The sequence below is a fragment of the Physella acuta genome, unplaced genomic scaffold (assembly GCF_028476545.2).
Source record: "Physella acuta isolate Inbredline_101_S28 unplaced genomic scaffold, ASM2847654v3 ptg001357l, whole genome shotgun sequence".
Lineage (NCBI taxonomy): Eukaryota > Metazoa > Mollusca > Gastropoda > Physidae > Physella > Physella acuta.
The window spans coordinates 270,111-297,471 of NW_026732872.1; the positions used below are offsets into that span (position 1 = coordinate 270,111).

At 34.2% G+C, this 27,361-nt stretch overlaps 2 protein-coding genes and 1 long non-coding RNA gene across 7 annotated transcripts; 1 reads left to right on the top strand and 2 right to left on the bottom strand.

The window, feature by feature from the left end:
* Positions 1-112: 112 nt before the first annotated feature.
* Positions 113-15,634, bottom strand: LOC131926990 (protein HIRA). Of its 3 annotated transcripts, none has more exons than XM_059282625.1 (27): positions 15,518-15,634; positions 12,218-12,280; positions 11,917-12,027; positions 11,584-11,769; positions 11,396-11,491; positions 11,226-11,308; positions 10,994-11,071; positions 10,222-10,389; positions 10,070-10,114; positions 9,839-9,895; positions 9,605-9,675; positions 9,257-9,362; positions 8,780-8,980; positions 7,772-7,857; positions 6,973-7,168; positions 6,188-6,267; positions 5,504-5,683; positions 5,000-5,138; positions 3,916-3,990; positions 3,325-3,485; positions 2,582-2,743; positions 2,304-2,362; positions 1,912-2,014; positions 1,542-1,655; positions 1,293-1,456; positions 660-754; positions 113-565 (listed from the first exon to the last, which is right to left on the bottom strand). In XM_059282625.1, exons 1-27 carry the CDS (start codon positions 15,552-15,554, stop codon positions 452-454), a joined length of 3,030 nt encoding a protein of 1,009 aa, XP_059138608.1. In that variant the 5' UTR covers positions 15,555-15,634; the 3' UTR covers positions 113-451. The 3 variants fall into 3 exon arrangements, with proteins under 3 accessions (XP_059138608.1, XP_059138607.1, XP_059138606.1); XM_059282624.1 differs by having other exon boundaries at positions 3,916-3,987; positions 7,772-7,884; XM_059282623.1 differs by having other exon boundaries at positions 7,772-7,884.
* Positions 15,635-16,559: 925 nt separating this feature from the next.
* Positions 16,560-24,329, bottom strand: LOC131926993 (arginine/serine-rich coiled-coil protein 2). Of its 2 annotated transcripts, none has more exons than XM_059282629.1 (9): positions 24,165-24,329; positions 21,874-22,243; positions 21,686-21,774; positions 20,162-20,287; positions 19,521-19,745; positions 19,191-19,314; positions 18,536-18,705; positions 18,325-18,444; positions 16,560-18,196 (listed from the first exon to the last, which is right to left on the bottom strand). In XM_059282629.1, the coding sequence occupies exons 1-9, from the start codon at positions 24,231-24,233 to the stop codon at positions 17,927-17,929; spliced, it is 1,563 nt and encodes a 520-aa protein (XP_059138612.1). In that variant the 5' UTR covers positions 24,234-24,329; the 3' UTR covers positions 16,560-17,926. The 2 variants fall into 2 exon arrangements, with proteins under 2 accessions (XP_059138612.1, XP_059138611.1); XM_059282628.1 differs by having other exon boundaries at positions 19,161-19,314.
* A 68-nt stretch (positions 24,330-24,397) lies between these two features.
* LOC131926995 (uncharacterized) lies at positions 24,398-26,846 on the top strand. Of its 2 annotated transcripts, none has more exons than XR_009383590.1 (3): positions 24,398-24,538; positions 26,397-26,548; positions 26,715-26,846. It is a non-coding gene; the product is annotated as an uncharacterized LOC131926995 (long non-coding RNA). The 2 variants fall into 2 exon arrangements; XR_009383591.1 differs by having other exon boundaries at positions 24,398-24,514.
* Positions 26,847-27,361: the final 515 nt, after the last annotated feature.

The following is a 27,361-nucleotide window of genomic DNA, read 5'->3' on the forward strand; positions in this document are numbered from 1 at the left end:
TGATGCACTGGAGTGGTATCATTTCATTAAATTTGTAAAAAAAAAATTGCTAACAAATAAATAAATTTTTAATGTTACTGGAGTCATAAAATAGCAAATAAGAAAAATCAACTGTAAAAAAATTGTTTAATCTAGTTTACATGTATAATAAATGAGCAAATATATTTTACATATTTATTACTTGGGTGAAAACATTTCAAATAAAATAACAATCCTCAGTAGTAGAAATAGTTTTCACATAGAACCTCATCATGTTTTCATTTTATCAATAAATCTATAACGATTTTAAGTAAAAAAAAATATCTTTAGTTTATGTTTTGATCAACAAAAAGAAACGTCATTGTTCAGTAATGCACCTGCAAAAGTGCATATTTATGGGTTGTGGGCAAATGTGAAATTTCCCATTTATAATAAGTTTGTTGCGTCAAACTGCTGCGTCCACTTGAAGACATTAGGGTTGTTGCATGTCCAACTGTTCCTTGTACTCCGTGTACAACCGTTGAAACTTGAGGTCAGCACCAATGTAAGGCAGGATATTGCGGAGAATGACATGTTTATCTAAACCCTGAAATGTCACACAAGATGAAGATATTGAGTGCCTGACACACTTTCAAATGTCAACTAATAAAACAGCCAAATGACTTATGAACACAACCTACCAAAACATTTTGAGACCAAGTACTGCTAGATCTAGATGACCGGTAGACTGGACCTAACAACTCATCACATATTTCTCTCAATTTTTCTTCCACTCCTGGGAGAGAAAGAAAACCACTGGTATTAAATATGAGAGACATTTGTTTGGGAAATATAAGGGAAACTTACAGCACGAGATGTATGTTACCCCTCAGGGGGGGATGGGCAGGTAGCATATGCCAAGCCAACTGCTGGATGTGGCCAGGGGTTAGTGTGTGAACCATGAAGCACAAGTTGACAAAGGTATGTTCTAATGTGTGCCTACAGTCCACTGCCACATGGCAACACTGGTAGTGCCAAAAATTGTACATCTACCTGGTTCTTACCTCTAGACCTAGCCCTATTGTGAATCCTTACACAAACAAAAACTTTCTGCAGTACTGTATTGCCATACCTATGTTTTTTGTGAATAATCCTAAATTTCCTCTGAAGACTGATTTTAAAACTCAGAAACAAATTAAAATGTTACCCTCTTGTGCTAATAAAATATCTGATGGTCTGATTCTAAATTAGGCAACAATTAAAATGTTGCCCTCTTGAGCTAATAAAATACCCGATGGTCTGATTCTTAATTAGGCAACAAATTAAAATGTTACCCTCTTGTGCTAAATATCTGATGTAGGTCTCCAGCCAAAACTTGTACTCATTAGCAGACAGCAGGGCCAGACTTGACGCCATCTGCGACTCCAGGTGACTCAAGGTCAGGGATTGCTGGATTCCAGGGTTAGACTGGAATGACCTTGAAGCAAGGTCACTCGTCCTGTGGGTATGACGTGACACCAAAAATTACTTTTTCCATTCCGACACCAAATAGACGAAAAAAATTATCTGGATAGACAACCAACCTTGACGACTTCTGTAAGGACGCCAGAGGCTCAGAGGGCTTGAGTTTTGTGGACATGCACTGGTGATGGTTGGCAAAGCTCTGCAGCCTGTCCTCACCATCACTGACTAGAACCCTGAAAACAGATAACTTTTGTCAGTTGATTCATTTTTTTCCAAGTATTTTGAGTAATCACATCTATTTGAATAACTGGAAACCTTAAACTTAAATTTGGAATGTTTTCTTAGCAAAATGTTATGCAGTTAAAGTTTATTCTACTCCAAGAGGTCACTCATTTATAGTTATGATTTCTACATATGGAAATAGGGGGGGGGGCTACACATTTGGACACCCTACACTAACTTTTAGCCAAGAAAAAAACAGCAACTCACCAACAACCAATATTGACAGAATAACTGTATGATTTTTTATTTGTTAAAGTAACTATTGGAACTCCTTCTGTTGTTAAAACAATTTTATCAACTGAGTCCTTTTCTGAAACACAATTTAGAACAGATTACAAATACACTGATTCACAAAACAAAATACCAAAGCTATAAAATCAATTTTTCCATAAACTCTCAAGCTAATGAGTCACTCTTTGTATTTAGTAACATGAGACAAAAGTGTTTGTTTAAAATATCGTGCTTAATACACCAGATACAAATTTGTTTGTTTAATATATGAGACACAAACAAGTTTGTTTAAAAGATAAGAGACAAAAGTGTTTAATACACCAGATACAAACATGTTTAATACACTAGATAAAAACATGTTTGTTTACCTGATGCTACAGCTGAGAGAGATTCTTGTTTAATTTCTACCTTTAATAATGAACAATTCCTGCAAGACAAAAACAAAACAGTATAAAAACAAAACTCTGGAATGTTCATCTTTAACATGAACAAGTAACATCCACTGATATGTATTTTTTAAGTCAGATTTTCAATTCAAACGTTTTTTTCCGCTCAGATTATTATTCTGCCACTTTAATCTCTAAAAGATCAGTTATTTAAAAAAAAGGTTCTTGCCAAATGAGACATTGTACCAATCCAAACTCACCAAACAAATAACGTGCCCTTTGTTGTCACAACCAACAGATAATGACCTTGACAGATGAGAAAGGCAGGCTGGGCTCCCACAACAAGAAATGGGAAGATCCTCCGCCCACACTTACTGAACACAGAGACAGTTCCATCTACACAGGCAGCACACAGCACATGTCTGGTGGGAAAGTGACAAATCAGAACATCAAAACATAGTGCCAGGTAATAATAACATTATGGGGCCATAGAAAAACTTGGCCAGGTAATAATATCATGGGGCCATTGAGAAAAACTTGGCCTAATTGGAAAAAACCCTTTATTTCACATCATGCAATGGCTTTCATTGTTCAGGCCTTCATTGTTCAGCAGCCAATATAAAGCCTTCCCTCAACACATGTGGTTGGCTACTTAACTCAAATATTTACACTGAGATTTTAAAAAAACTCAAATATTTACACTGAGATTTTTAAAAACTCAAATATTTACATTGAGATTTTAAAAAACTCAAATATTTACACTGAGATTTTTAAAAACTCAAATATTTACACTGAGATTTAATAAAACTCAAATATTTACTCTGAGATTTTAAAAAACTCAAATATTTACATTGAGATTTTAAAAAACTCAAATATTTACTCTGAGATTTTTAAAAATTCAAATATTTACATTGAGATTTTAAAAAACTCAAATATTTACTCTGAGATTTAAAAATAAAAACTCAAATATTTACACTGAGATTTTAAAAATTCAAATATTTACACTGAGCCAGCTGTTGCACAGATCTTTGAAGTGAACATCTGGTCCCACAAAATTTTTCCACCTTTTATACATCTCAGTCTGTGAACCTTGCCTGTTCCAAGTTCTAGGCCATTTTCCACCTCCAGCACTAGAGCTTCAGCATCTCCCAAAAGGCCTTGAATCTATGGGGAATAAAACATTTGAACCAATGGCACAAAAGGCCTTGAATCTATGGGGAATAAAACATTTGAAACAATAGGACGTAAGGCCTTGAATCTATGGGGAATAAAATATTTGAAACAATGGGACGTAAGGCCTTGAATCTATGGGGAATAAAACATTTGAAACAATGGGACGTAAGGCCTTGAATCTATGGGGAATAAAACATTTGAAACAATGGGATGTAAGGCCTTGAATCTATGGGGAATAAAATATTTGAAACAATGGGACGTAAGGCCTTGAATCTATGGGGAATAAAATATTTGAAACAATGGCAAGTCACCTGTTCGACGGATGTAACTGGGCTAGTCATAGACAACAACATAACTAAACCAGAAATACAGCTAAGCCATTCATCCACAACACATAACAAGCATAAAACTCAAGACGTACCACTTGGGAGACAGCTTTATCAATGCTCATGGCTGGGAGATGTAAATCTGGGGTTGGTGCTTGCACTCTCTGCTGCTGAAAGTGTGACATCATTTTATACACCATTAAACAAGGCACAAATATTCAGACCCTAATAAAACATTTATCACATTGAGGTTAAACATCTACATCTAAGTTTAACTTAGTCATTAGAATCATGTGTCCATGATGACATCTATCTAGAGCAGGGGTCTCCAAACTTTTAAGTCCGAGGGCCGCATTAACTATGAAATTTCAGTTAGGGGGCCAGTTTTTTCCAGGCATGTCTTTGATTTTTCTGGGAAAAGTTCCTCAGCAATCACCGACAAACAATTTTTCCTTGGACAAAAAGATCTCCGCGGGCCGGATGAAGGGACTTCGCGGGCCGCATCCGGCCCGCGGGCCGTAGTTTGGAGACCCCTGATCTAGAGCAATGTGGCACCCAAGATGACATGTAGTTAGTGCAATGTGGCATCCATGATGACATGTAGTTAGTGCAATGTGGCACCATGGTGACATCTAGCTAGTGTTATGTGGCACCATGATGACATCTAGCCAGTGTAATGTATATTGCACCTCTGGCACCATGATGACATCTAGCTAGGTTAATATGACACCATGACATCTAGCTAGTGTAATGTGGCACCATGATGACATCTAGCTAGTGTAATGTGGCACCATGATGACATCTAGCTAGTGTAATGTGGCACCATGATGATATCTAGCTAGTCCAAAGTATCACCATGATGACATCTAGCATCTAGCTAGTGCAATGTGGCACCATGATGACATCTAGCTAGTGTAATGTGGCACCATGATGACATGTGTAATGTGGCACCATGATGACATCTAGCTAGTGTAATGTGGCACCATGATGACATCTAGCTAGTGTAATGTGGCACCATGATGACATCTAGCTAGTACAATGTGGCACCATGATGACATCTAGCTAGTGTAATGTGGCACCATGATGACATCTAGCTAGTGTAATGTGGCACCATGATGACATCTAGCTAGTACAATGTGGCACCATGATGTCATCTAGCCAGTGTAATGTGTAGTGTACCTGTGGCCCAGCTACAGCTGGTGCAGCAGGAGCCTCCAGCCTGTTGACTGTGGATATTGAACTGACAGCTTCAGCTGCTGCTGCAGACATTGCTGCTTCTCTCATCGCCTGGTCCATCTTGCTCGGCCGACCTCGCTTTCTAGAAAAAAAATACTTTAATTAATACAAAGTAGGTATTATTTTCTATCAAGTTTAACTGTATAATATCTTTTGGTAAAAGTATAGGAGAAAACTAAGGTACTATGAAGTTATATTCCACTGATAAATATAAAGTTTTATTGATCTTTTTTTTTTAAAAATATATTTACACGCTCATGGTTGCTAACCTGTAACTCACAAGCTCAAACACCCAGGCAGTTAAGGCTCGTTAGCGGGGGACAACAACTTATCTAATAGCTCCTTAGGTGGTCGGATTACCAGCTCTGGTTTCTTTTTGGCACCTTCCATAACCAAAGCATATTGCTTAGCATTAGCCCTAGCCTACCAAAACTGACCAAACCGTACCTCTTATCCTCTTCACGTTTCCGTTTGAGACTTAAGCTCCCTGAGAGGCGTGACTTGAGCTTATCTTTCACCAGAGACGAATCCTTCTCAGCTTCCTTCTCCTGGGCTTTAGGCTTGTCTGACACTGTCTGCTGGGAGGTTTTGTCTGGTTTCTCTTGCTGTGGGGTTTTATCAACAGATCTAGACGGGGGAGGTAAAAATATTTTTTGTGAGACAACTTGTTTACGATTGTCTGTAATTTATTGGTACATCACCATGCAACGTAAAAATATTTAATCCGGCGGGGTAATTTGTTAAATATCAGCTAATTGCTCATTATTTTATCAACAGGAGACACTGTAAGGCTTTTAGCATGGTCAAAAGTTATAAAATCATAAGGCCGTAAGTGAAAGGAAAAAGGTATTGAAAATACCAAGACTTTTTTAAAATAAAAATATATGTTTTAAAAATGCAGTTTTAAAAGCAGCATTTTTGTTATGAACTGCACTTCATAAAAGTTATCCTCAGAATTAAAAAATTATTTGTCAATTAGTGTTTTTCACTCAAACAGAAGGGAAACCATCTCCATTGTGTTGATAGAATAATAAACTAGCTAAGAGATTACATCTTTATTTTGCTATAAATGTAATATCATTTTTTTTAATATATTGCTCAATACAATTCCATTGAAAAATAAAAACGTACACAGCTGATAGTTTTTCTAGTGGTGTATCAAAATTGATCTTGTTTGCAGGCCCTTCACTGCTCGTCTCCCCTTGTGCTTTCTTTATAAAGAAAAAATACTTTTATTGCAAAATTGAACAAACAAAAAAACCAAAGTAAAAATGTCTCTTGTAATAGTTTACACCTGCTACTGCACTAGACAATATTTTGTAGTTCAGTGTCAGCATACAAACCCTATCCAGTAGGTTGTGATGGGATATTAACTATGCTACTTAATAGACTATTTTTTTTACTTTGTACATCTATGCTTAAAAATAACAGGAAATTTTTAGATTGAGCTATGCTGATAGTTGGCAAAGTTAGCATGGAGATGATTTTGTATAAAATCCTAGAAAAATGTCACCAAATGCAGAGACTATGATCTACTTCTTTAACAGCTCCATATTAATTGAGTCTTTTTTTAAACACTTATTCTATCCCTATTTTTCTTCTGAATAAGACAGAAGAGGTTGTCCATTAATTGACATCTGTTTAGCAGCCCTAACCCAAAATTCTCATTGTGACAAAAAGTCATTTTAAATTATCACCACAAAGTTCCAACCGTATTCCTACCCCTCCACCCTTAATCATCATAACAAGATAATTAACATGTCTTTCATTTTTTTTTTATGAAATATAAAATGAATGCTACATTACACCCTTAAGTTTAACATGACCCCCCCCCCCCCCCCAATCCCCAAGGAATACATTCTCATTGCTGTAGAAACCCCAGATATAAATGAGAGCCATGTGAAACAACAACTGACCTGGGCATCTTTGGCTGCTGTGGAGCCAGAGGGTGGGGTCTGCAGGTGAGGGGGGGATGACGGCACAGAGCCAGAGGATGGAGACATCATCCCAGGGGCCGTCACTCTGTTCTGTTTCTCTACAACAATCTTGCTCAATTCAGAGGACGAATGGAACTCAATGTTTGAGTTGGATGAGAAGGGCAGCGGAACCTCCCTGATTGAAAACAAGTTGTCCATGTATAGCAACTAAAGTTGTCCATGTATAGCAACTAAAGTTGTCCATGTATAGCAACTGAAGTTGTCCATGTATAGCAACTAAAGTTCATGTATAGCAACTAAAGCTGTCCATGTTAGGCAACTAAAGTTGTCCATGTATAGCAACTCAAGTTGTCCATGTATAGCAGCTAAAGTTGTCCATGTATAGCAACTAAAGTTGTCCATGTATAGCAAATAGTGACCACTGGTTAATGTGATAGAATAGCTGTTGTCCAGTGAGTCCTGTGTTACACGACTGACCATATAACAGCACCATGGTAAAAAGCTACCTAGCACATACAAGCACTAGCATATGTACCACATAAACACCACTAGCATATGTACCACATCAACACCACTAGCATACTTGGCACACACCATTAGCATACCTGACACACAAAACTAGCATAACATACACACCACTAGTATACCAGGCACATACACACCAGTGGCCTACCTGGCAAATACACACCAGTGGCCTACCTGGCAAATACACACCAGTGGCCTACCTGGCAAATACACACCAGGAGCATATCTGGCACACTACTCTAGGAAAACTTACCCCACTTCAGGCTGAGGTGCCAAAAATATGGGTGTGATTCTGCGCCTCCCATCTGCAGTTCTGGTCTCAATCTGCTTGTCCGTGGGCTGCAGGAGTAAAATTCTGTCACTAGACTGACATAACAAATCAGTAGGAAATCAAATAAATCAGTAGGAAATCAAACTTTTAAACACATCTGTCCTGAGACTGACAAAACAAATCGTTAGAAAATCACATAACAAATCAGTAGGAAATCAAATAAATCAGTAGGAAATCAAACTTTTAAACACATCTGTCCTGAGACTGACAAAACAAATCGTTAGAAAATCACATAACAAATCAGTAGGAAATCAAATGAATCAGTAGGAAATCAAACTTTTAAACACATCTGTCCTGAGACTGACAAAACAAATCGTTAGAAAATCACATAACAAATCAGTAGGAAATCAAATAAATCAGTAGGAAATCAAACTTTTAAACACATCTGTCCTGAGACTGACAAAACAAATCGTTAGAAAATCACATAACAAATCAGTAGGAAATCAAATAAATCAGTAGGAAATCAAACTTTTAAACACATCTGTCCTGAGACTGACATAAAAAAATCGTTAGGAAACCACATAACAAATCAGTAGGAAAAATTTTAAACATTTTTATCAGTACCCATGTTTGGAAAAGGGATTCATTATGATATTCATCTGCTAGTCTTGCTATGAAACTCTTAACACAATGGAGTGTTACACAGCAAAAAATATTGCTTAAGAAATCACAAATATTTAAAAAGTTATACCACTAAATAATGACATCATCAATTTTATCCACAGCTATATACAATGTTCAGAAATGTCATCCACAAATTTAATTTGTTTTCCAACACAAGGCTTAAAAAATTAACTTGTTAACAACACATAAGCAAGTTTAACAATAAAAATTTTAATTAAATTAAATAAATAATTCTAAAACTAGTAAATGAAAATCAAACACTTATTACGATTGCCAAGACCAAGTAGATAAACAAGTTAAAAATACCTTAAATGGTGTTTTATCCCCACTTGCAGACATCTGACTGGACAGGTTGCTGTGTTTGGTGGGTGTGAGCATGACATCATTTGACCTGTTCTTCTGCTGGTGTAGATTCAACATGGCTGCCGACTCAATGATCTGGCTGCCCTTGGTGGCAGAAGCATGGAGGGATATGCCTTTGCCATAAATATTTTCCAGTAAATTGGTCTGGAAAATAAAACACACAGTTGTTTACACCTGCTTTTGGTCATAAATGTTTTTAATAAAATGCACACAGACTCTGTATGAAGTGTATAAACCTGTGTTCCTAAGATGATGTTTACAATTTCTATAAACTACGCTGTAAACCTCCAAATATAAGATAAATTAATTTTGGCCAATATGAAAATAGAAAATATTTAAATGTGAACTTTTCTTAAAAACTAGTTTCCAAAAGTAGATATTTAAATATTGACACATAGTGACATGCTTTAACCAACTCACAACTTCGTCTTTTGAGAGAGGATTGCCAATCTCATCCTTGGAGAAATCCATAAACGCCACAGAACCGTCGCTGGAGCAACTCATCAACTCAAGTCCATTCTGGCTCCTGGCAGCAAATAGAGAAATAAAATCATTCAATGGCTTTTCTAACCACTGCTTACATTACATTTTATAGTTGTCGCTATTCAATACAATTATTGCTTTTTTAGTTTGTATAGAATATAATTAAAAACGTAACTGACATTTCTAAACTATATTTTTGAGAGCAAAAACTTTCAAAAAAATAAAAATTTATAAACAATTGTAATATTTTTAGTAATATGTCATCAGTTAAAAAGAGAAAGCTACCATGTCAAATCCAAGATGGAGTTTTCAAATAGATCATGCATGACAACCAATGGTCGCTTGAGTGCTGTTAACTGTAGACAAAATATTTCAACATTTATGTTAAATATGTATTTTTTGATACATAGGCCTATACAGTCAGGAAACAAATTTTATGATAAAAAACTGTCTAGCTCTACAAAAAAGACAGTATCAATTACTAAAAGTGATACACAACAGTCAACAATGCACACTTACCCAAATGGAAAGTGACCTGTCCTTACTGCCAATAGCACAACAAGAGTACTGTTGGGACTGCAATGGTGATGTAAAAAAAAGCAGCATTAACATAAGGGTAACATTAACATAGGGTATTTGCATCAAAGTTTTCATACGTAGTGCTCACAGACCATGCTATGATAAGCTGAACAACAATATTACTGTTACATTTGAGATTCTATAACACAAACCAAGAAGAAACTTATTTACCTTTTCACCTTTAAATTTCTTAGAGAAAATGTTTGGATTAAACCTCTGAAAATAAAAGAAATAATATTTACCTTATCAGAAACTAAAAACTTTGCTAGAAAATTAAACAGCCCCCAGGTGACTGACAGCTATTTTCTTTAAACAACACTCACCACTACTGTTATAGCTTTACGATGACCAACAAAGTCTAAGCTGGCCTTGAACCCTGACCTCTCAATTATTTGGGCCGTTGGTCCTGAATTATTCATGGCATGGGCTGAGACAATATGGTGGCCATCAGGGGACCAGTTAAGTCGCAGAGAATGGGTTGTTCCACTACACTGTTTAGAAGATGAAATTTTTTTTAATTAAGCAATGAGAAGTCGACACCAAACATACAATAAATATAGTGAAGAAACAGTTATAAGCAAGAACTTAAAATAATTTTTAGAAGGTATAAGGATCTGTGCAGGTCTGTCTACCCCAAATTAATATTTCCTGAAACAACCAATTTTCAATTATAATGCCCTTTTTGTCAGTAACATTTAAAGAATGTTTTAAGACAATGTTTGCTTACTAGTTAAAATTTAAAAGAGCAGTAAAAACTACCACCAAACTGGCAATTTAGGCTAAGTCACATATGATTACCTTTTAGAAAATTAATAAATAATAAAGTTAAAAAACAGCACAAATTATCAAAACATGATACTTTTTCTTTTAACCTAGAAATGGTCCTATAAAAAAGCTGCCCACTTAATTAAATTTCACAGTATTTTAAAGTAACTATTTTAACAAATCAAAACAGTCTGAGAACTTCAACCACAAGAACAGCACGATAACTTGTGTTTCAAAATAATAAAGTTCCTGAGAAAAGAGTATACCTATCTGAACAGTGAATAGTTCTAACAGCACAGAATTGTAAACTAGCATAAAAAGTTTTCTTACTTCCTTAAATGGTTCTTCAATAATGGCCTCTTGCTTCCAGTCCATTGTTCGCCATATTCTTAGTGTACGGTCATCAGACTAACAAAAATGTTTCATTTTTAATGGAAAGGTATAAAGAGCAAATAAGTTAAACAATTACAATTCATTGGTACAAGTACATAATGTGTAAAGGAAGAATTATTTTTCAACTGCTTTTAACAATGAGATATTTTAAAGAAAAATAAATAAAGACCTGAGATGCGACATATTTTCCTACAGGATCCCAGGTAACACCCTTTACCAGACCACTGTGACCACGTAACGCAGTTAGTTGCTCTGTCAGGAAAAAACATTTTGCTATGATACACAAACAAAACAAAAATTTTTAAAATATTTTTCTGTTGACTGGGCGTAAAATTTTACCTGGGAATTTCAGAGCATTCCATATAATGACTGTGTTGTCAACACTGCAAGTAGCTAACCACACATCTTGTGGAGACCAGTTCAAATCCAACACGTCTAAAAAATTACATTGGTAAAAATACAAAGTAAATAATGATTTATTATAATAACCTATTCACTCTTCACACGACTGATTATAAAGATGTTACCCCCAGAGTGTCCTCGCAGTGTGAAGACAGGTCGCCACTGCTCATGTATCACTACACTGCCAGTTGACCCAAACGCCTTGGCTGGGCCCGCCCCTCTACTTGTCTGCCAAATCATAATCAGCTTGTCATCTCCTCCTGATGCCAGGAACTTACCACTGTGAGACCAGCGCACACAGTTCACACAGGCTGAAATTTGAACACAATTGTTACAGATCAGCTGTTTATGTGCTTAAAGCCAAAACTGACTTTAAATATTTTAACATTTAAAAAGCCATAAAACAATGTAATTTTGTATTAGCAAGTCTATTGGGAATGTTAAACATCAACACACACCTAAGTGATGGTCCATTTGACATAACATCTTGGGGACTTTCTCATCATCTTCAAGGGCACCATTCCGGACAGGCTCCATGTTCCAGATAACAATTTTACCATAGTCATTGCCTATGTAAAATATAAAGTCAACTTAGTCTGTCCAACATTAAATAACTGCATCTGCATATCATTCAGTACCATTGTAGAATAACAAATCTCTTAAAATAATGGATTCAAACAATCAGATGATGTAACAGTTACAAACTAACATAGTGAAATTATTGTTCAATTAAATGGAAAGTTTTAATTTGTTTATTACCTTGGCCACCAGTGGCACATCTTGATCCATCTGGATGAATATCCACAGAAAATATAGGTTTACCTGAAGTAAAGTTTAAAAATAAAGTAATCATTAATAGACAAAAACCCATTCACTAGCATGAGAACACCTGATTACAGAATAAACTAATACATTATACAAATAATTTGGGTATGGTATAATTATCATCACATGTATAAACTAACTGCAAAGAGCTGTACTGAATAATGCTAAATACTGCACTTCTTCAAAAATGTCTATACACAAAGTGTAATTAGATTTATGAATAATTATAAATATAACACAACTGTAAGAGAAATTATGCCCAAACCTAATGACAAATTATCATCAAAACTCGCTATATGACAAATATAGGGCTAATTGTAGGCGACATATATTGTAAAGGTTTTTTGTTTAATGGCCAACTGATCTAAGTTGAACTTAGCAGATTGATTAAAGAAAACTTTTTTTATGCATTCTCACTTTTTAAGTCCTCTAAGCCTATCCCCCTTCCTATCATCTAAATAATTTAAAAAATGCCATTTATACAAAAAAAAAGGTGGAGCCAAGTCACCCACAAGGACTGAATGAATTTACTTAGAATTAGGCAAAAGTTTTTTCAAACAGGCTATTTCTAGTGGGCTATCATTTCATACAATATACAACTGAGAAAAATAATATCTTACTATACCAATAGCATTTTTCATACTTGGAGTGAACTAAGTTTAAAGAGCATTGTGCTATTTCTTTTATTTTATTATAATATTTTTATAACAAAAAATATTAATATTTAAGTTTATGTTAATATTTGCTACATTAATGTATCATGTGTTAAGGTCAGTGCCTTGATCAATCAAGAAGAAGGGTAACAGTAATTCATTTGTATTAGGAGTCAAGTTGAGCTAGTAGGAATTTTAACATACTGTAGTAGGTATTTTGTACAGTACACCACATTTAAAACAATAAAATGAGTGTGTATAGTCTGGGGGGGAGGGGGAATGTGAGACATAAAATGGTGAGGTGGCAAATATGCTTGCGATCTTGTGGCAAATGAAGAAATAAATACAGTGACAAACTTGCTTTTGATACAGCAAAAAAAAATTATGGAAAATTTAAGTATATTCCTATATTACGTTTTTAAGTAAATTTCTGTAAGTCTTTAACTGAATTCCTTTACATGACCCAATAGAATTGATAGCCAGGCACTAGGCCATTCAAACATGCTACAATATTTCACTATATTGCTATATTTATTATTAAATCAATCAGTCTTGACTGCCTGAGTGGAATATCTGGCCTCTGTTGACTATTCCGGGGAACAGTTAACTGGCCACTTCAATCTTCTTATTCCTTTAGAGCCCCTGAGAAGCAAAAGGCTGCAGCCACACCTCTCCACCTGTCTCAGTTTTGGCCAGCTCTCTTTATTTGAGCCCATGTAAGCCCAGCAGCCCTTGCCTCTCCTAACCACTGTCCTTCTCCAGGATTGCTTTGGCCGACCTAGTTTTCTTTTCCCCTGGGGATTCTAATCTAACGTTTGCTTGTCATTATTATCCTATTCCCTTCTCAGGGCATACCAGATCCATCCCCCTTTGATGTCCCTGTTGCTTTGTGCTGTGCCACAGGTCCTCATTTGACATCTTATCTTATGAATCTGTTGTAAACATGTTATTTAATGATTGTAGCCTATCTGTATTTGACTTGGCAGCCCTAAAGTAATACTGCCTTAACATTTGTGCTGAAGATTTTTATCTTGCTATGATTTCATAATGAGTGCAGTGAGTTGAAGGTACATCTGGCCTTGCTGATATAGCTTTTATGTTTTCCTCTGCTCCCCCATCCTTGTTGATCAAACTTCCCAGATACATGAATTAGTTTGTATCTTAAGTCTTTTCCTTTTAGCTGTAAGGTTGTTGATTCTGATTACCTGTTTTATTTCTTTACTTTTGATTTTAGATCTACTTTGGAGGCTTCTTCAGGGAGTTGATTCAGGTTGCTTTAGTAGGCATGCAGTTAAGTAAGTTAGATTACTCTCTGATACACTCAATAATACATTGTACTCAGCACAGTGGACAAAGATTTAGTACACGTGGTGTTTATGATTATTGTGGCACAGTCTCAAATCATTCAAAGAATATTAAGAATTTCAATCCTATCCAATCATCAAGAATGATAGATTACCTAAATTTAAAATCAGAAGACAAATGGGTAAAACTCGATTTTAGCGTATTTTAATCGCTGCTTCACCTTCAGTTCCGGTTGAGCGTATTTTATTATAAACACAACCAAAACACAAAAACTTTAGGAAAACATTAGGATTAGAGTTAGATCTACTTATTTTTTATGAATATGAGTTTTAATTAGCAAAGGAAAAAAACAAACATAAAAAAGCATTAGGACAGTTCCAATTAAATAGTGTGTGATCGTCAGCGGGAGAAAAATCCCTTCACGGTTGAGGGTTCACCGTGAGTTTATATTGACTTTAATTATTAGCATACATCATAGCTTGGGCAATAGCTATTTGAAATGGTGTTGGCCTCAGTTTTGGGGTCATTGTGAGTTAATAAAAGTTTATTTATAGTATCATGCGTGGGAGATACTTGTAACAATACAAACTTAACTGCCTTGCAATTGAGAGTTTCGTACTTCACTTCACCCATTGCTATGAATTTTTTGACTGCCACACGAACATTGCACAGTGACATTCAATATTCCAAATTTGGATTTTTCTCAAGTTTTGACAAAAGTAAATCAACTAAATCATTCAAACTAAAACAAAACTTCCTAAAGAAACAAGCCCAATGTTTTCCTACCGTTTTTTTTTTTTGTGTTTATGTTTATAATATTAATAAAATACGCCAACTGGAGATGAACGTGAAGTGGCGAATAATATATGCTAAAATTTTAATTTAGCCTAAATAAAACAATGGAGTTTTTTTACAGAGAAATGTTCATTATTCATTAACAATTACTATTACTGATCAATTAGTGACAGTCACAAGTAACTATAGGCTACTGATTAGTCAGTGATTAGATCTAGCTTGTAATGATTATTTAATAAGTTATAGTTAGGCCACCATTTAATCAATAAATGAAATGGCTTTTCAAGTTTTATTAATTAACAACCAAATAGTAGAATCTAAATTAGTAAATAGGCTACTCAACAAATGCTGCTTTTGAAAAGCCGAGTCAACTGGCAGTGGTTCGATTATTTTTATTATTTTATTTTATTTTTATTTACAAACATTAAACAAGACTAAAACATGCAAATAATAATTACTATAGAATGAATTGCATGCATACCGTCATGGTGTATCCATCCAGGCTTAACTACTCTCATTTTTCAGATCTTTAGGTAGATCTAGTCTTTGATTTTTAAAAATTATGCTATCTAGATCTAACTTTTGTTCATACCGCTCACGCCATTGTTATTATTTTTTCTCACTCAAGAGTAGCCGGTCGTAAGGGAGGTTAAAAAGTTGAAATACTGGATTTGGAGAGGAGTGGACATTTTAAAATATAGGGTCTAAAAGATTTTAATTTAAATTAATTTTAAATAGATCTAGAATCTAGATATAGTCTAGATTAGTTCTGATTTGATTAGTCCACTTCTTAAACTTGTTTATTTTTTTAAATATGTTTTGAGTAAAACTATTGTACAACAATATCACATATGACATATAAAAAATCTATCTATTTAAATCTATTAAGTATTAAGTTATTATCAGCTTTTTTAAAGAGAATTAGAATAATAGATCTAGTCACCCCCACCCTTATTTAAGAAGAATATTTATTAGTCTACATTGGACCTTATTCGAAATTCATGAGAGTAAAATGAGTAATGTTATATTATATTGACTAGATTCTATATTGTTAAGGATTTCCATACAAGATCAGTGATTCCCAAATTTGTCCAGTCTACCACCGTTTTTTTAAATAAATATTTCTTCCAATACCTCTTCTAAGGAAATCCACATATATATATATATATATATATATATATATATATATATATATATATATATATATATATATATATATATATATACATATATGTGTGTGTGTATAACACATATAGGCAGAATTTAGTTATTATTATTATACAATGAAAAATGAAGTAGCATAGTACATTTAGTAAGTATGTCTACCAATCACTGAAGTATGTTAGTTATAAATTAAATGTGTCCCTTTCCTTTGTTAATATTTATGAAGTATGCAGTTTTTCCAGGGATCTCTTAGGACACTGCCCACCCCTCAGTGTGTTATAAACATATATTATATATACATAGAGAGAGACAGACAGATAGATAGGCCTGTTATCTAAAAAAAATACAACAGGAACAGGCATTATGAAATTTATGTTTATTATATAAACAAGCAATTTTTTGTTTGTTTTGAAAGTAAAACAAAAATATCTATGTTAAAACAGTTAAAAAACAAATTCAAAGGGTATGAATAAGCCAAGAACAGTAAATCATACCTAACACATTTTATTATCTGGTGACAAAACGAAAAGCTGCATCATAGCCAAGGATTCTGGTATATTTTACATAATTCAGATTAAGAAATAACCCAGTAACTGTTTATACAATTTGAAATAGTCTAACTGATAATAAGAACTTAGCTTGATTCTAGTGGTACAATTCATAGAGATTTTAAAACACTAATACAGATAACAACATAGACACATAGCTCTAGCTATTGGTGAATGTTAATGTTTACATTGACACTACTGGATCAAGATGTGTTGCTGTTTTATCTGTTATTTATGAACTCTCAAAAATGTAATAGTGAAGTTAGTATGACAGATATGAAAGACTATTACAAAAAAATAAAACCCCTAATCAATTATTAAAATGTGATAATCTGGATAGTTTTCTACAGACAAAAATAAACTTATATAAAATAATAAATTAACAATGTTTTTTTTTTTAAATTTCTGTTCAAATGTAATGATGATGATGTAAATACAAACAGTTATTACATCAGTTTAAACAACAACATGTAACTTTTCACAGGTCAGGTACACACGTTAGTTTTTAATCATATTTACATGGACAATATTTTTTCATTTGAAAAGAGGGTTCGTTGTGAAGATTACAACTCACTCTACTATTCTTCATAGTGACCAAACAACATTATCTGAAAAATGTCAGATTTATCATAGAAATCTCTTGTATATTATGGTCATATTAATATTTAGGCAACCCAGTATGAAAGTAATATTATTGGACAAAGCAAGCAGTACTCCAGTGTCCCCTGTAAAACGCAAGTTCCCATTACATCAGGACAAAAAAGAACTAAGCAAGAAGAACTTTAAGTTGCTTAGTTAATATTTAGTATAACACAATTTTTAAAACAAAAGAGATTCTTCTTTTAGTTGTCTTAAATGCAATTGATGAGTAAACCCTGCTTATAAGTATGTTTTGAGCTACTAATAAACTACTTTTTAATTCAGTAAATCCTTTTAATTGGTCTTGGTAATTCTAATATAAAAAATGAACATTACTGACAAAAATAATAGGTAGTTACATTATAAAATAATGCAATGCAAATCAGAAAATAATAGACGATTACAGTAAATATGTTTTTATATTCCTGTTATTTTGATTTAAAGAAAGAGAAACGAGTGAAAACTTAATAGGAATAGTACCTCAATTTTTCTATTATTTAACAATGAAATGAAGTCAATGAGTAAAAGTTATTTAACAGTTATGTTCCTGGTGGTGGATAAGCTGAAGATCCAAAACCTAAACCAACACCTCTGTGAGTGTGAGTAGCCATCCTGGCATACTGATATTCTTTATCTAGTTTCTCAAACAATTCTTTTTGCTTCAGTTCTAGTTCTTCACTAGCTTTTTCATCATCATCTGCAGATGACCCAGCTTCATTTTTTATACCCATAAGCTTACGAAATTTTTCTTTTGATTTATTATCATGATCACTTGACAATGTAGTAGCATGCCACTGAGAATTGACTTCCTGTAAAAAGATAATATACTTAATGAAAGTTATGAAAGTAAATTAGGAATAATTAGTAGATGATTGGCATGTCAAATTATTAGAATTAGAAGAGAAAAAAATTATTTGACCAAAGAAAAACCAATTACCTTCTCTTTGTTTTTTGACCAAAGAAGCTTTCGTTTCTGGACTTGCTCTGCATACTTAACTGGATTTATAGCCGCAGGGTTGTAATACTTTGGAATCTCTATGCCAGTCTTTTCTGTTGTCTGATCCAATGTAACAGGAGAAATTATGTATTAGTCTCTGATAAAATTGTTATTAACAGTACAAACAAGCTGAGCGGATAAAGAAACTCACTTCTTTTTGTAAAGCTAGTAGTGACTGCATGGCTGCTTCAGAAGCTGTAATAGTAGCTGCAGTCAAGCCTGCTGTGCTGGTGACAATGTTAGCCATTAGAGGAACAGGTGGTTTCTTTGGTGCAGGAGCCTGCTGTGTGCCAGCTGTCTGGGTGCATAGGATGGTACCATCTACAAGTTCAAAAGAAAACACTCATTCAACTTCTAGTATATTAATATTGAAAGAAGTTTTATATACAGGAAGTGAAATTGTTAAACAAATTTGAACATGCTATCATGTCTTTTATATACTTTTTATTATAAATGTATCTGTGTCTGCTGCTTGCACTTCTTTAGCAAAAAAAAAAACACAGGAACTAAATGGTTTCAAGAACAGCAACCCAGCTGCTTCATGTTCTAAGTGCATCACAATAGAATTATTGTGTACTACTAGGGTAGTGAATGAAGGCAGGCAGGCATAAGGAAAATAAAAGCAATCTAAAAACCAGTTGTTTTTTATTCCACTGTGCAGCTGTAATCCTAGCACAATAATTAGACCAGTGCATCCAATGAGGGATTGAAATGGCACCTCGGAAATAGTCCGTGAAGGGAACAGGGCACCACCAAGCTAGCACAGCCCAACAAACCTTTAGAGATAAGTGCTTGTGCTACATCACCTCCTTCTTCCATAGCCTTTATCAACTGTTGTCTCATTTTCTCCTTAAATGTCATTGGTTTAGATGGTGGCGGTCTTCCAAAACTTGCTCCAGCTTTAATATATTTATCACCATATTTAATGACCTAAAGAAACAGCAAAAATGTACCAGTAAGTTTATAAAATTGAATATTTTTACTATAAACAACAATAACCCATCTCTGAAACCCATATATAGATATAATATATAACAGAGCTTAGTAGAATGTAAAATGATGCAAAAATGTGGAGGGAATGTCTTTGCTTTTGGTCGTTATCATATTATTAAAACCCAACCAGTTTCATTCATTACCTTGGAACCACGAGGACTTGGGCTACGCCTTCTTCCTCTGCTTCTACTCCTACTCCTGCGACTTCTATCACTATCTCTGCCTTTAACATCTCTCCGCCTTTCCCTTCTTTCACGACTTCTACTTCTACTGTGCCTGTGTTCCCTATGTCTACGCGGGTAGTCCCTGTCCTTAGATTTCCGCCTCTCTTTTGACCTTGATCGTGATCTGTGAGACCTGTGTTTTTTCTGGAACAGCCAGATTCAATGTTTTACAAACTAATTAATTTTTGGGTAAAAAGCCATTCTAACAAGTAAACGTGGAAAAAAGACTATTAGCAAAACAATCATACCAGACAATACAGCAAAGACCTGCTCCTGAAAAGACAGGCTAAGAAAATGGGTACCAGATAAGAAATGTATAAAGAATATGAAATTATCTTTTTATATTGGGTTCGCTGCTGTTGAGTTTGAAAACTTGCTTACACTAATGAAAAACAATGTGATTATTCTGAGTATTCACCCATGGCTAATGTAATAAAGATCACAAACTTAACTATGAGATACCTAATGGCTAGAGAGGGAAAAGAAATAGAGATTTGTTTAGGGGGTCCAAGTAAAACTTAAAGCATTAAATTAGTAAATTAAAAAGAATCTAAAGATACCTCTTTTCTGTGATGTCTGGATCTTGATCTGGATCTTGAACGAGAATGTCTACTGCGCTCTGAAGACCTTCTTTTTTTGGAATGAGGTGATCGAGACCTTGATCTACTGGTAGATCTATGTTTTACCTGAGGAGACATTCAAGTACAGCAAAATAGAATTACACCTGTAAAGAGCAGAGCTCCCATAAAAATGCATGGTCACAGATCACAACATTTAAAAAAAAAAGAAATGCTGTCTAATGATTCATCTGCTGGCATTAGTTCTTCAAAAACTTTATGCCATAATTGGAGAATTTGTTGAAAATATACAGCAGTTACTAAAACTGTCTAGAACACAATTTTTTTTTTAAATAGGTGCTAGAACAGTTTTAATTTGTAATTATGTATAATTGAACAAAAGTAATTTGTCTTCTGTAACAGTCTCACTACATGCTTTACAACAGGGACAACACAAATATGTTTAATTTGATATTCGTTTAAATAGTAATCGATTAATTATTTTATTTTTTCCAAACAATATAAGTACTAAAATCTGTTTTATATGTGCAAGGAAATTTCAGTAAAGCATTATTTTTATGTGAGCATATAAACCTTTACATGTTAATGTAAAAGTAACACACTGGCACCATTCAAATAAACTGCTCTTAACTGCTGAATTTATAAAAGTGAATAATATAATATACATGAGTAGACTCGATTAGAATGCAATCATTTTGATTACATAATCACTAAGTGTGTTTTTACAATAAATGCACAGTACAGGCGTTGATTATGGTTTCTTTCTTTCAATAACCAAAATACTCAAACTTTATGAGAATCATTTTAAATATACCATGTCTAGAAGGGTCAAAAGTTTATATAATCTGAGACCCTTTACTTACGCTGACGGGCCGTCGATGACAGGCCCAACTTACACTGTGGAAGTGACATCTTCACTGGCAGCATAGTTCAGCATAACGGACCAACTACAGTCCGCTCACAAGAAGAGCTCTTTTGTGTTGGAGAATAACCTATGTATATAGCAAGCAAGAGGTCAATCTTGGGTTCTCTGGCTGTGGTCAAAAGGCCTAACAGCTTTTGACTTGTATCAAATCATCAGTTTGTTACACACAAAAACCCTTACCAGTCACATACGCCTCATAGTGTTAGCTTTATACATTTTCTCTCCTTCTAATGGTTCAATTTTACTGACTGAATTGTCTTAACATTTTAAAATTGGAATGAATAAATGACTGGTATTTGCTGGACATTTAGAATTTTAAAATTATTTTAAGTTTGTTTACCTATGAAGCCAATGAAGTTCTTTTTGCAACTTTAAAAATGAATGTTTACTTTACTCAAGGGATGGTGGCACGAAATTTTTTTTAGAGGCAATGGCTGGGATGTAAATTATGTCACCCAACACATTTTTTTGAAAATACAAACTGATGATCAACAATTTTTTAACGCAAAAGCTGTGGCAGACATTTTAGGAAATGTCTGCACAGCAATAAAAGTAAAAGTTTTAAATCTTTAATTTCTCACCTTTTTATCTAAATTCTTTTCAAGTGTCTCTGATTTGGGCGCACTTTTCTCTGACTCCTTATTATCACTTTGTTTTTCTTCATTTTTTGCTAAAAAAACACAAAACAAAAGATTACACTAAAAATAAAAAATTTAAATTAGCTAACTTACTAAAAAATACAAAACTATAATGGTGTACAAAAACTCACAAGTTTTTTTGGTAACTTTATCTGAATCCTCAGAGTCTGAACAAGACATGTCTGAAACTGAATGGCTCTTCCTTCTTTTATTATCCTCTTCTTCTGAACTGCTGCTGCTACTACTGTGGCATCTATTTTTCTTTCTCACCCCAGGAGGCAGGTGAGATTCATCTTCATCAGCATCATGATTTGAAAGGGCTTCTTGCAAAACAACAGTGGTTGATATTCTATTGTCTATATCATTAGAATTACTGATTTTGGGCTGGGTCATTTCACATGAATCACCAAGTCCACTAGTAGGAGAAGTGCCAATCATTTTTTCAAAATTTTCCCATTCTGATTGTAGTCTACCAGTATTTTCTATTTTTTGGCTGAATACCTGTGTTAGAAAAAAATTGAATTCGATAAGCTAACATGTATTCAATAAAAAGTAATGTTTTATTCTAAATAGCAGGTTGCCTCTCAATATGCTTAATTATTTCTTGATTTAACTAATTTCAGTGGAAAAAAATAAAACAAAAAACTCACGAATGTCAACACCAGGCAAGCAGAATAAAATTTTAGCTATGCAAGTGCACGTTTTTTTTTGTTAGGTTTATTTTGTTTCTCATATTTTTTTCTTTTAGGTTTATATTTTGCCCAGCACAAACTAAAAGCTTATACATTCAATATGATAGTCAAACAGAAATATGTAGAATTTTACTATTATTATTATGGTGCATTAAATTTTGGACCTTCCCATTATGATTAAGCCTTGCTGTTTAATTTTCTATCTGTCAACCATTATTTTAACAATTCATGCTAAACAATGAGTAGCTTTCAAATGCATGGATTCATACTTAATATTAATAGACCTTACATAAAATCATGTTAAAACAAACACAGAAAACCACAACATACTTTACACTTCCATTGGCCATATATTAACTGAATTCAATTCTTATTTTAATTTAAATGTAGTTTTAAAATTTTTGTTTTAGCTAATTGCAACAAACCAACCAGTTGGCTGTTGATAGCGATTCAAAGGGTCGATTTAAAATATCCTCCAAATTGGTAGTATTGTTCTATGTTAAGCTTTGGAATTTCAGGATATCAATTTTGAGATCAAGCTCAATTCAACACCTAGTGAACACTAACAACTTAAAAGAGCTACAGCCAGTGACAAAATGACCTAGTACTGAGTAATTAATGATTCTGTCAAAGTAGAGTATACATTGCTGCTCTGCATTAAACAAAGAATGTACTGATGAACAATAAATAAGCTTAAACTAAGTTATAATGCATAAAAAAAATTAAAAATAGATTCCTAATTATGTACCTCACATTAGCGGATTTTCTCAAAATCTGTACTGTAAGATTTTGAAAAAAATGAAAGTTGGGCTCATTTTAAAAATTTGGTTGTCATTTCATAGCTGCTATAATAAAAACACCTCACAATATTTCTTTTTTTATAGGCCTATAGACTGATAATGATTAACCTAAAGATACATTGCTTCTCATTTTTGTACTCTTCAGGCTGATACTTTCAAAGTTCTAATTTTAAATTTAGCCTTCACTCACCAAGGCAAATTTTAAAATGCTTTTCTGGCATTTATAGCCCTGCCATCTATAGTTTGTTTTTATAATGTGAAAAACCTGCCATTTTGCAAGTGGTAATACATATTTGGGTAAGATTAAGCACATTTTTAATGAAGGTCATGTACTAGCAAAACATTTTTTCCTTTGGTGGAGGGTACAGTCTGACCTGACTTTGGAATTTTTTTCAGTAATAATGACTTTGCACAGAAAGTTAAAATATGCTAAATTGGCTTAGTTTACTAGTGTGCTAGCTATTATTGATACATTTTTAATAAAAAAAATCATTCTGTAATTCTCATCAAAAAGCCTAGATTAGGCCTTAGGGCTAGTAGGGTTAGGGATAGGATTAGGGTTGGTGTTACTGTTCTGCAGTTGTAAACACACGCATGCGCAGTACCATCGAAAATATCGCCGCGAAGGCTAGTCGTAGTTTCTCTCCATGGCGCATGCGTATCTTATTCCGGCTAGCATCGGCCTACTTTTGTTTTCTATGTTAAGCGGTTACTGAATGAGACCGCATGAAAGTTTTAAGTTGCGTTTTTTCGCGGTGTGTGTCCGCAAAGTGTAAGCTCCTCTAGATCAAGTAGATTCTAAAATCATTTAAAGGAGAAAATAAAAATAAACAGTATTAAACAGTCTGTCGGACTCGAGCGACGGGGCAGTTCCATTCAATCAAAATCAATGCCAACTTCTAGACGAGGTCTGTAGTTGACAAATCTTACCTGTTCACCATTTGTAGATCTATTTGATGTGTTAGAAATTTCATCATCATAATTTGCTAATAAATCCATGCTTGTGCTTATTTAAATTACAGTCTTAAAACATCAACAGTTACACAACAGAAACTTTGATGCCAGACATAAAAAAAAAACTATGGCGATCGCATTAGCAAGTTAGTTTCCGTTTCCGTTCAAGTGTTTTTGAAAAAAATGAAATTTGAAATGTTCCGGCTCAATCCAACATTTAGAATTAGAATCTTTACTAAGATCTACTTTCTACTAGATCTATAATTTATTACTCCAGAGTAATACAGTGATTGTATCAGTAACTATTCACTACTCTAAAGTGTTTGGTAAGGATTCAAGTAGGGTTATGGGTAAGAGATGACATGAGTGTTTCATTCAGGCATCTATGCGTCGCATGATTGGGTTGGGGGGGGGGGGGGGGGGAGTTTTAATCTTTATTAATTAATTAATTAATATTAATAATATTAATATTAAATATTATAAATATTAATTTTTATAGCCTACTAGGTCTAGCTAGAATCTAGATCTAGAAACTATATTTTTTAATGTTACACTTGTTTGAGAAATATATTTTATAAAATAAATATTGGTCAAATGTCAAAACACAATCTGAGTGAATCTGCTTTTTTTTTTACACTTACTAGATCTACACTCTACACGTTTAAAAAAATTAAAAACAAAATAGATCTATATAAAATATAATATATCTATATATATATAATTCTCTTCTGGGATCAGTTAGAAAACAAGCTGCAAGCGCCTCCTTGCAGTCCCCTCTCTTTCTCTCTATCACTATCACTACCACCCCCACCCCACCCCCACATGATCTGCAGAGTTTCTTCCAGGCATCTCTTCGGGGGGGCAAAGCCCCCCCGAAAAATTTTTACCGCCCCCCCCGAACGAAATGAAATTTATATAATTTATATAGAAAATATATACTTTTAACAGTGTCCGCCCCCCCGAAGAAAGTTTACCCGCCCCCCCCCCGAAGATTTCAAGTGCCCCCCCCGGAGAAAAAAGTCTGGAAGAAACACTGATGATCTGGTGAGCGGTGTTCACTCTGTTTACATTTTACAATCATTGAGACGGGTTTGGTGACGGCTATTAAGGGCAGAAAATTTAGTTTGAAACGATTTTAAACTTAGAGGAGGTAACTAAGAGGAGGCTGCTTTCACGTGGGGGGGGGGGGGGGGTTAGTGTTTTTAAGCAAATATTTTCAATGGCAGCATTGGTACTGTCGAATTCACAAATTATAAATTACTGAAAAGTAGAAAAAAACAACTAAATAGCGGCGTATGATACGCAGCGGGTTGGCTCGTATAATTATATATCTATATATAATTCTCTTCTTGGAGAGATTAGAAAACAAGCTGTTAGCGCGCCTTGCAGTCCCCTCTCTTCCTCTCTAGGAAGTCTGGTGAGCTGTGGTTCACGCTAAATGTTTACAATCGTAGAGCCGGGTTTAGTGACGGCTAATAGGGGCAGATAATTTAGTTTGAAATGATTTTAAACTTAAGGGAGGTAGCTAAGAGGAGGCTGCTTTCATGGGGGGGGGGGGGGGGGAGAAGCGGGGGTTATCGTCCTTAACGACTTTAAAGCAAATATTTTCAGTGACAGCAGTGGTACTTACTGTCGAATTCACAAATTATGAATTACTGAAAAGTAGAAAATAAAACAACTAAATAGCAGCGTATAATACGCCGCTATTTAGTTGTTTTATTTATATATTATATATATTATATTAAATATAGGCCTACTATTAATAATATGGTCTATATTATAGATTAATTCTAGATCTAAATCAAATTTGAATGAAATAGTTCATTTCTTCATATTCTAAAAGTAACTCACTCTATAACCGTAGCCGAATGTACTTTTAAAGTCAAATGAGACATACAGCACCCTGGACACTGACCACAAAGAGTGGACATTTTTTAAAAAATACAGATCTACAATAAGTTTAATGCTAATGCATTTAATACAATGTTAGATACTACAGTGATGCTTAAAAAGCTGAAGCTAAAATAATTTGTCGTTAATTCTAACTCATAAAATAAAATCCTTAGCATGAGTCTCTAGATATTAATTTATTTTCTCTTATGAAGAGCTCACTGCTCTTTCCTGATCAATTACTAATGAGCCATTTTTCATTTAGGAAGACATGAAAAACCCATAAAAATTTGAAGAAACTATTCTTTCTTTTTATAGATGGCTTGTAGAAGATGGTTCAGTTTGCCTACATGTGGTGGTGTTCCTACCCTAGAAAAATGTCATCATTTTTTTACTCAACATGTTCTATATTCATCTGATTCACATCCAGCTTACAATTATGGATTGGTTGGAATAGGTAAATCTAAAAGGTAATTCTGTCCTAGTGGTTCATAGTGCATTTTACTGAATTTAAATGTTAAAAATTTAAACCATAAAGTCTAGCAACTTTATGAGGAATGTAGGAACATTACAATGAACAATATGTGAAGGTAATAATTATTGTTTCTAAATTGACCACTGTACATGTTTCTGCAGGATAACCAATGACAGCAGCTTACCTAACACACAAGGAGAAGTACTGTTTGGATTTCACTCTATTCACCTGGCTTTAAAAGCAAACAAAAGGATGAAATTTCATGACATTTTTGTAGACACAAAGCTCATAGGTGATATGTTATTATTAATCTGAACATTTTTGTACAAATTATGAAAACAATTGCTGCAATCTATCCTCTATGTCAGGGGTCTCCAAACTTTTCAGCCCGAGGGCCGCATTAACCATCAAATATCAGCTCGGGGGCCAGAGTTTCCAGGCATCTATTTGGTGTGGCAGAGGCCCCCCCCCCCCCCCCGACTAAAAATAAATTATATAGAAATATATTGACAGGTGGTCAAATTTCTAGTAAACCCCCCCTTGGAGAAAAAAGTCTGTAAAAAATAAACACTGTCGGGGCCCGACAAAACACTCAAGGTCCAAGTTCTCAAATTGTTCTTCGCGTATTTCATTCTTGAAAATGTTTGTTCACACAGGTATGTTGGTCCAAACTTTGAAAGGTAGTTTGATGCAAAAGTTTCAATATTAGGAAGGTCTTTCTTGAGCAAAAACTTATAAAATCCCACCCGCCCTTCTTTGAACTTGTCTCTAAGGAGGTCATTTGCCTGCAATTCTATGACCTCCAGCT

Bases quoted from the DNA above. Each gene is read 5' to 3' on its own strand.
- LOC131926990 (XM_059282623.1), bottom strand. From the start codon at position 15,554: ATGAGAGTAGTTAAGCCTGGATGGATACACCATGACG. The intron at 9,676-9,838 runs GTAAGTGTGCAT...TTTTGTCTACAG, and splicing joins ACAGGTCACTTTCCATTTGG to TTAACAGCACTCAAGCGACC. The intron at 2,363-2,581 runs GTGAGTTTGGAT...TTTGTCTTGCAG, and splicing joins AAGGGCACGTTATTTGTTTG to GAATTGTTCATTATTAAAGG.
- LOC131926993 (XM_059282628.1), bottom strand. From the start codon at position 24,233: ATGGATTTATTAGCAAATTATGATGATGAAATTTCTAACACATCAAAT. The intron at 21,775-21,873 runs GTGAGTTTTTGT...GTGTTTTTTTAG, and splicing joins TAAAGTTACCAAAAAAACTT to CAAAAAATGAAGAAAAACAA. The intron at 18,445-18,535 runs GTGAGTTTCTTT...ACATTGGATCAG, and splicing joins TACTAGCTTTACAAAAAGAA to ACAACAGAAAAGACTGGCAT.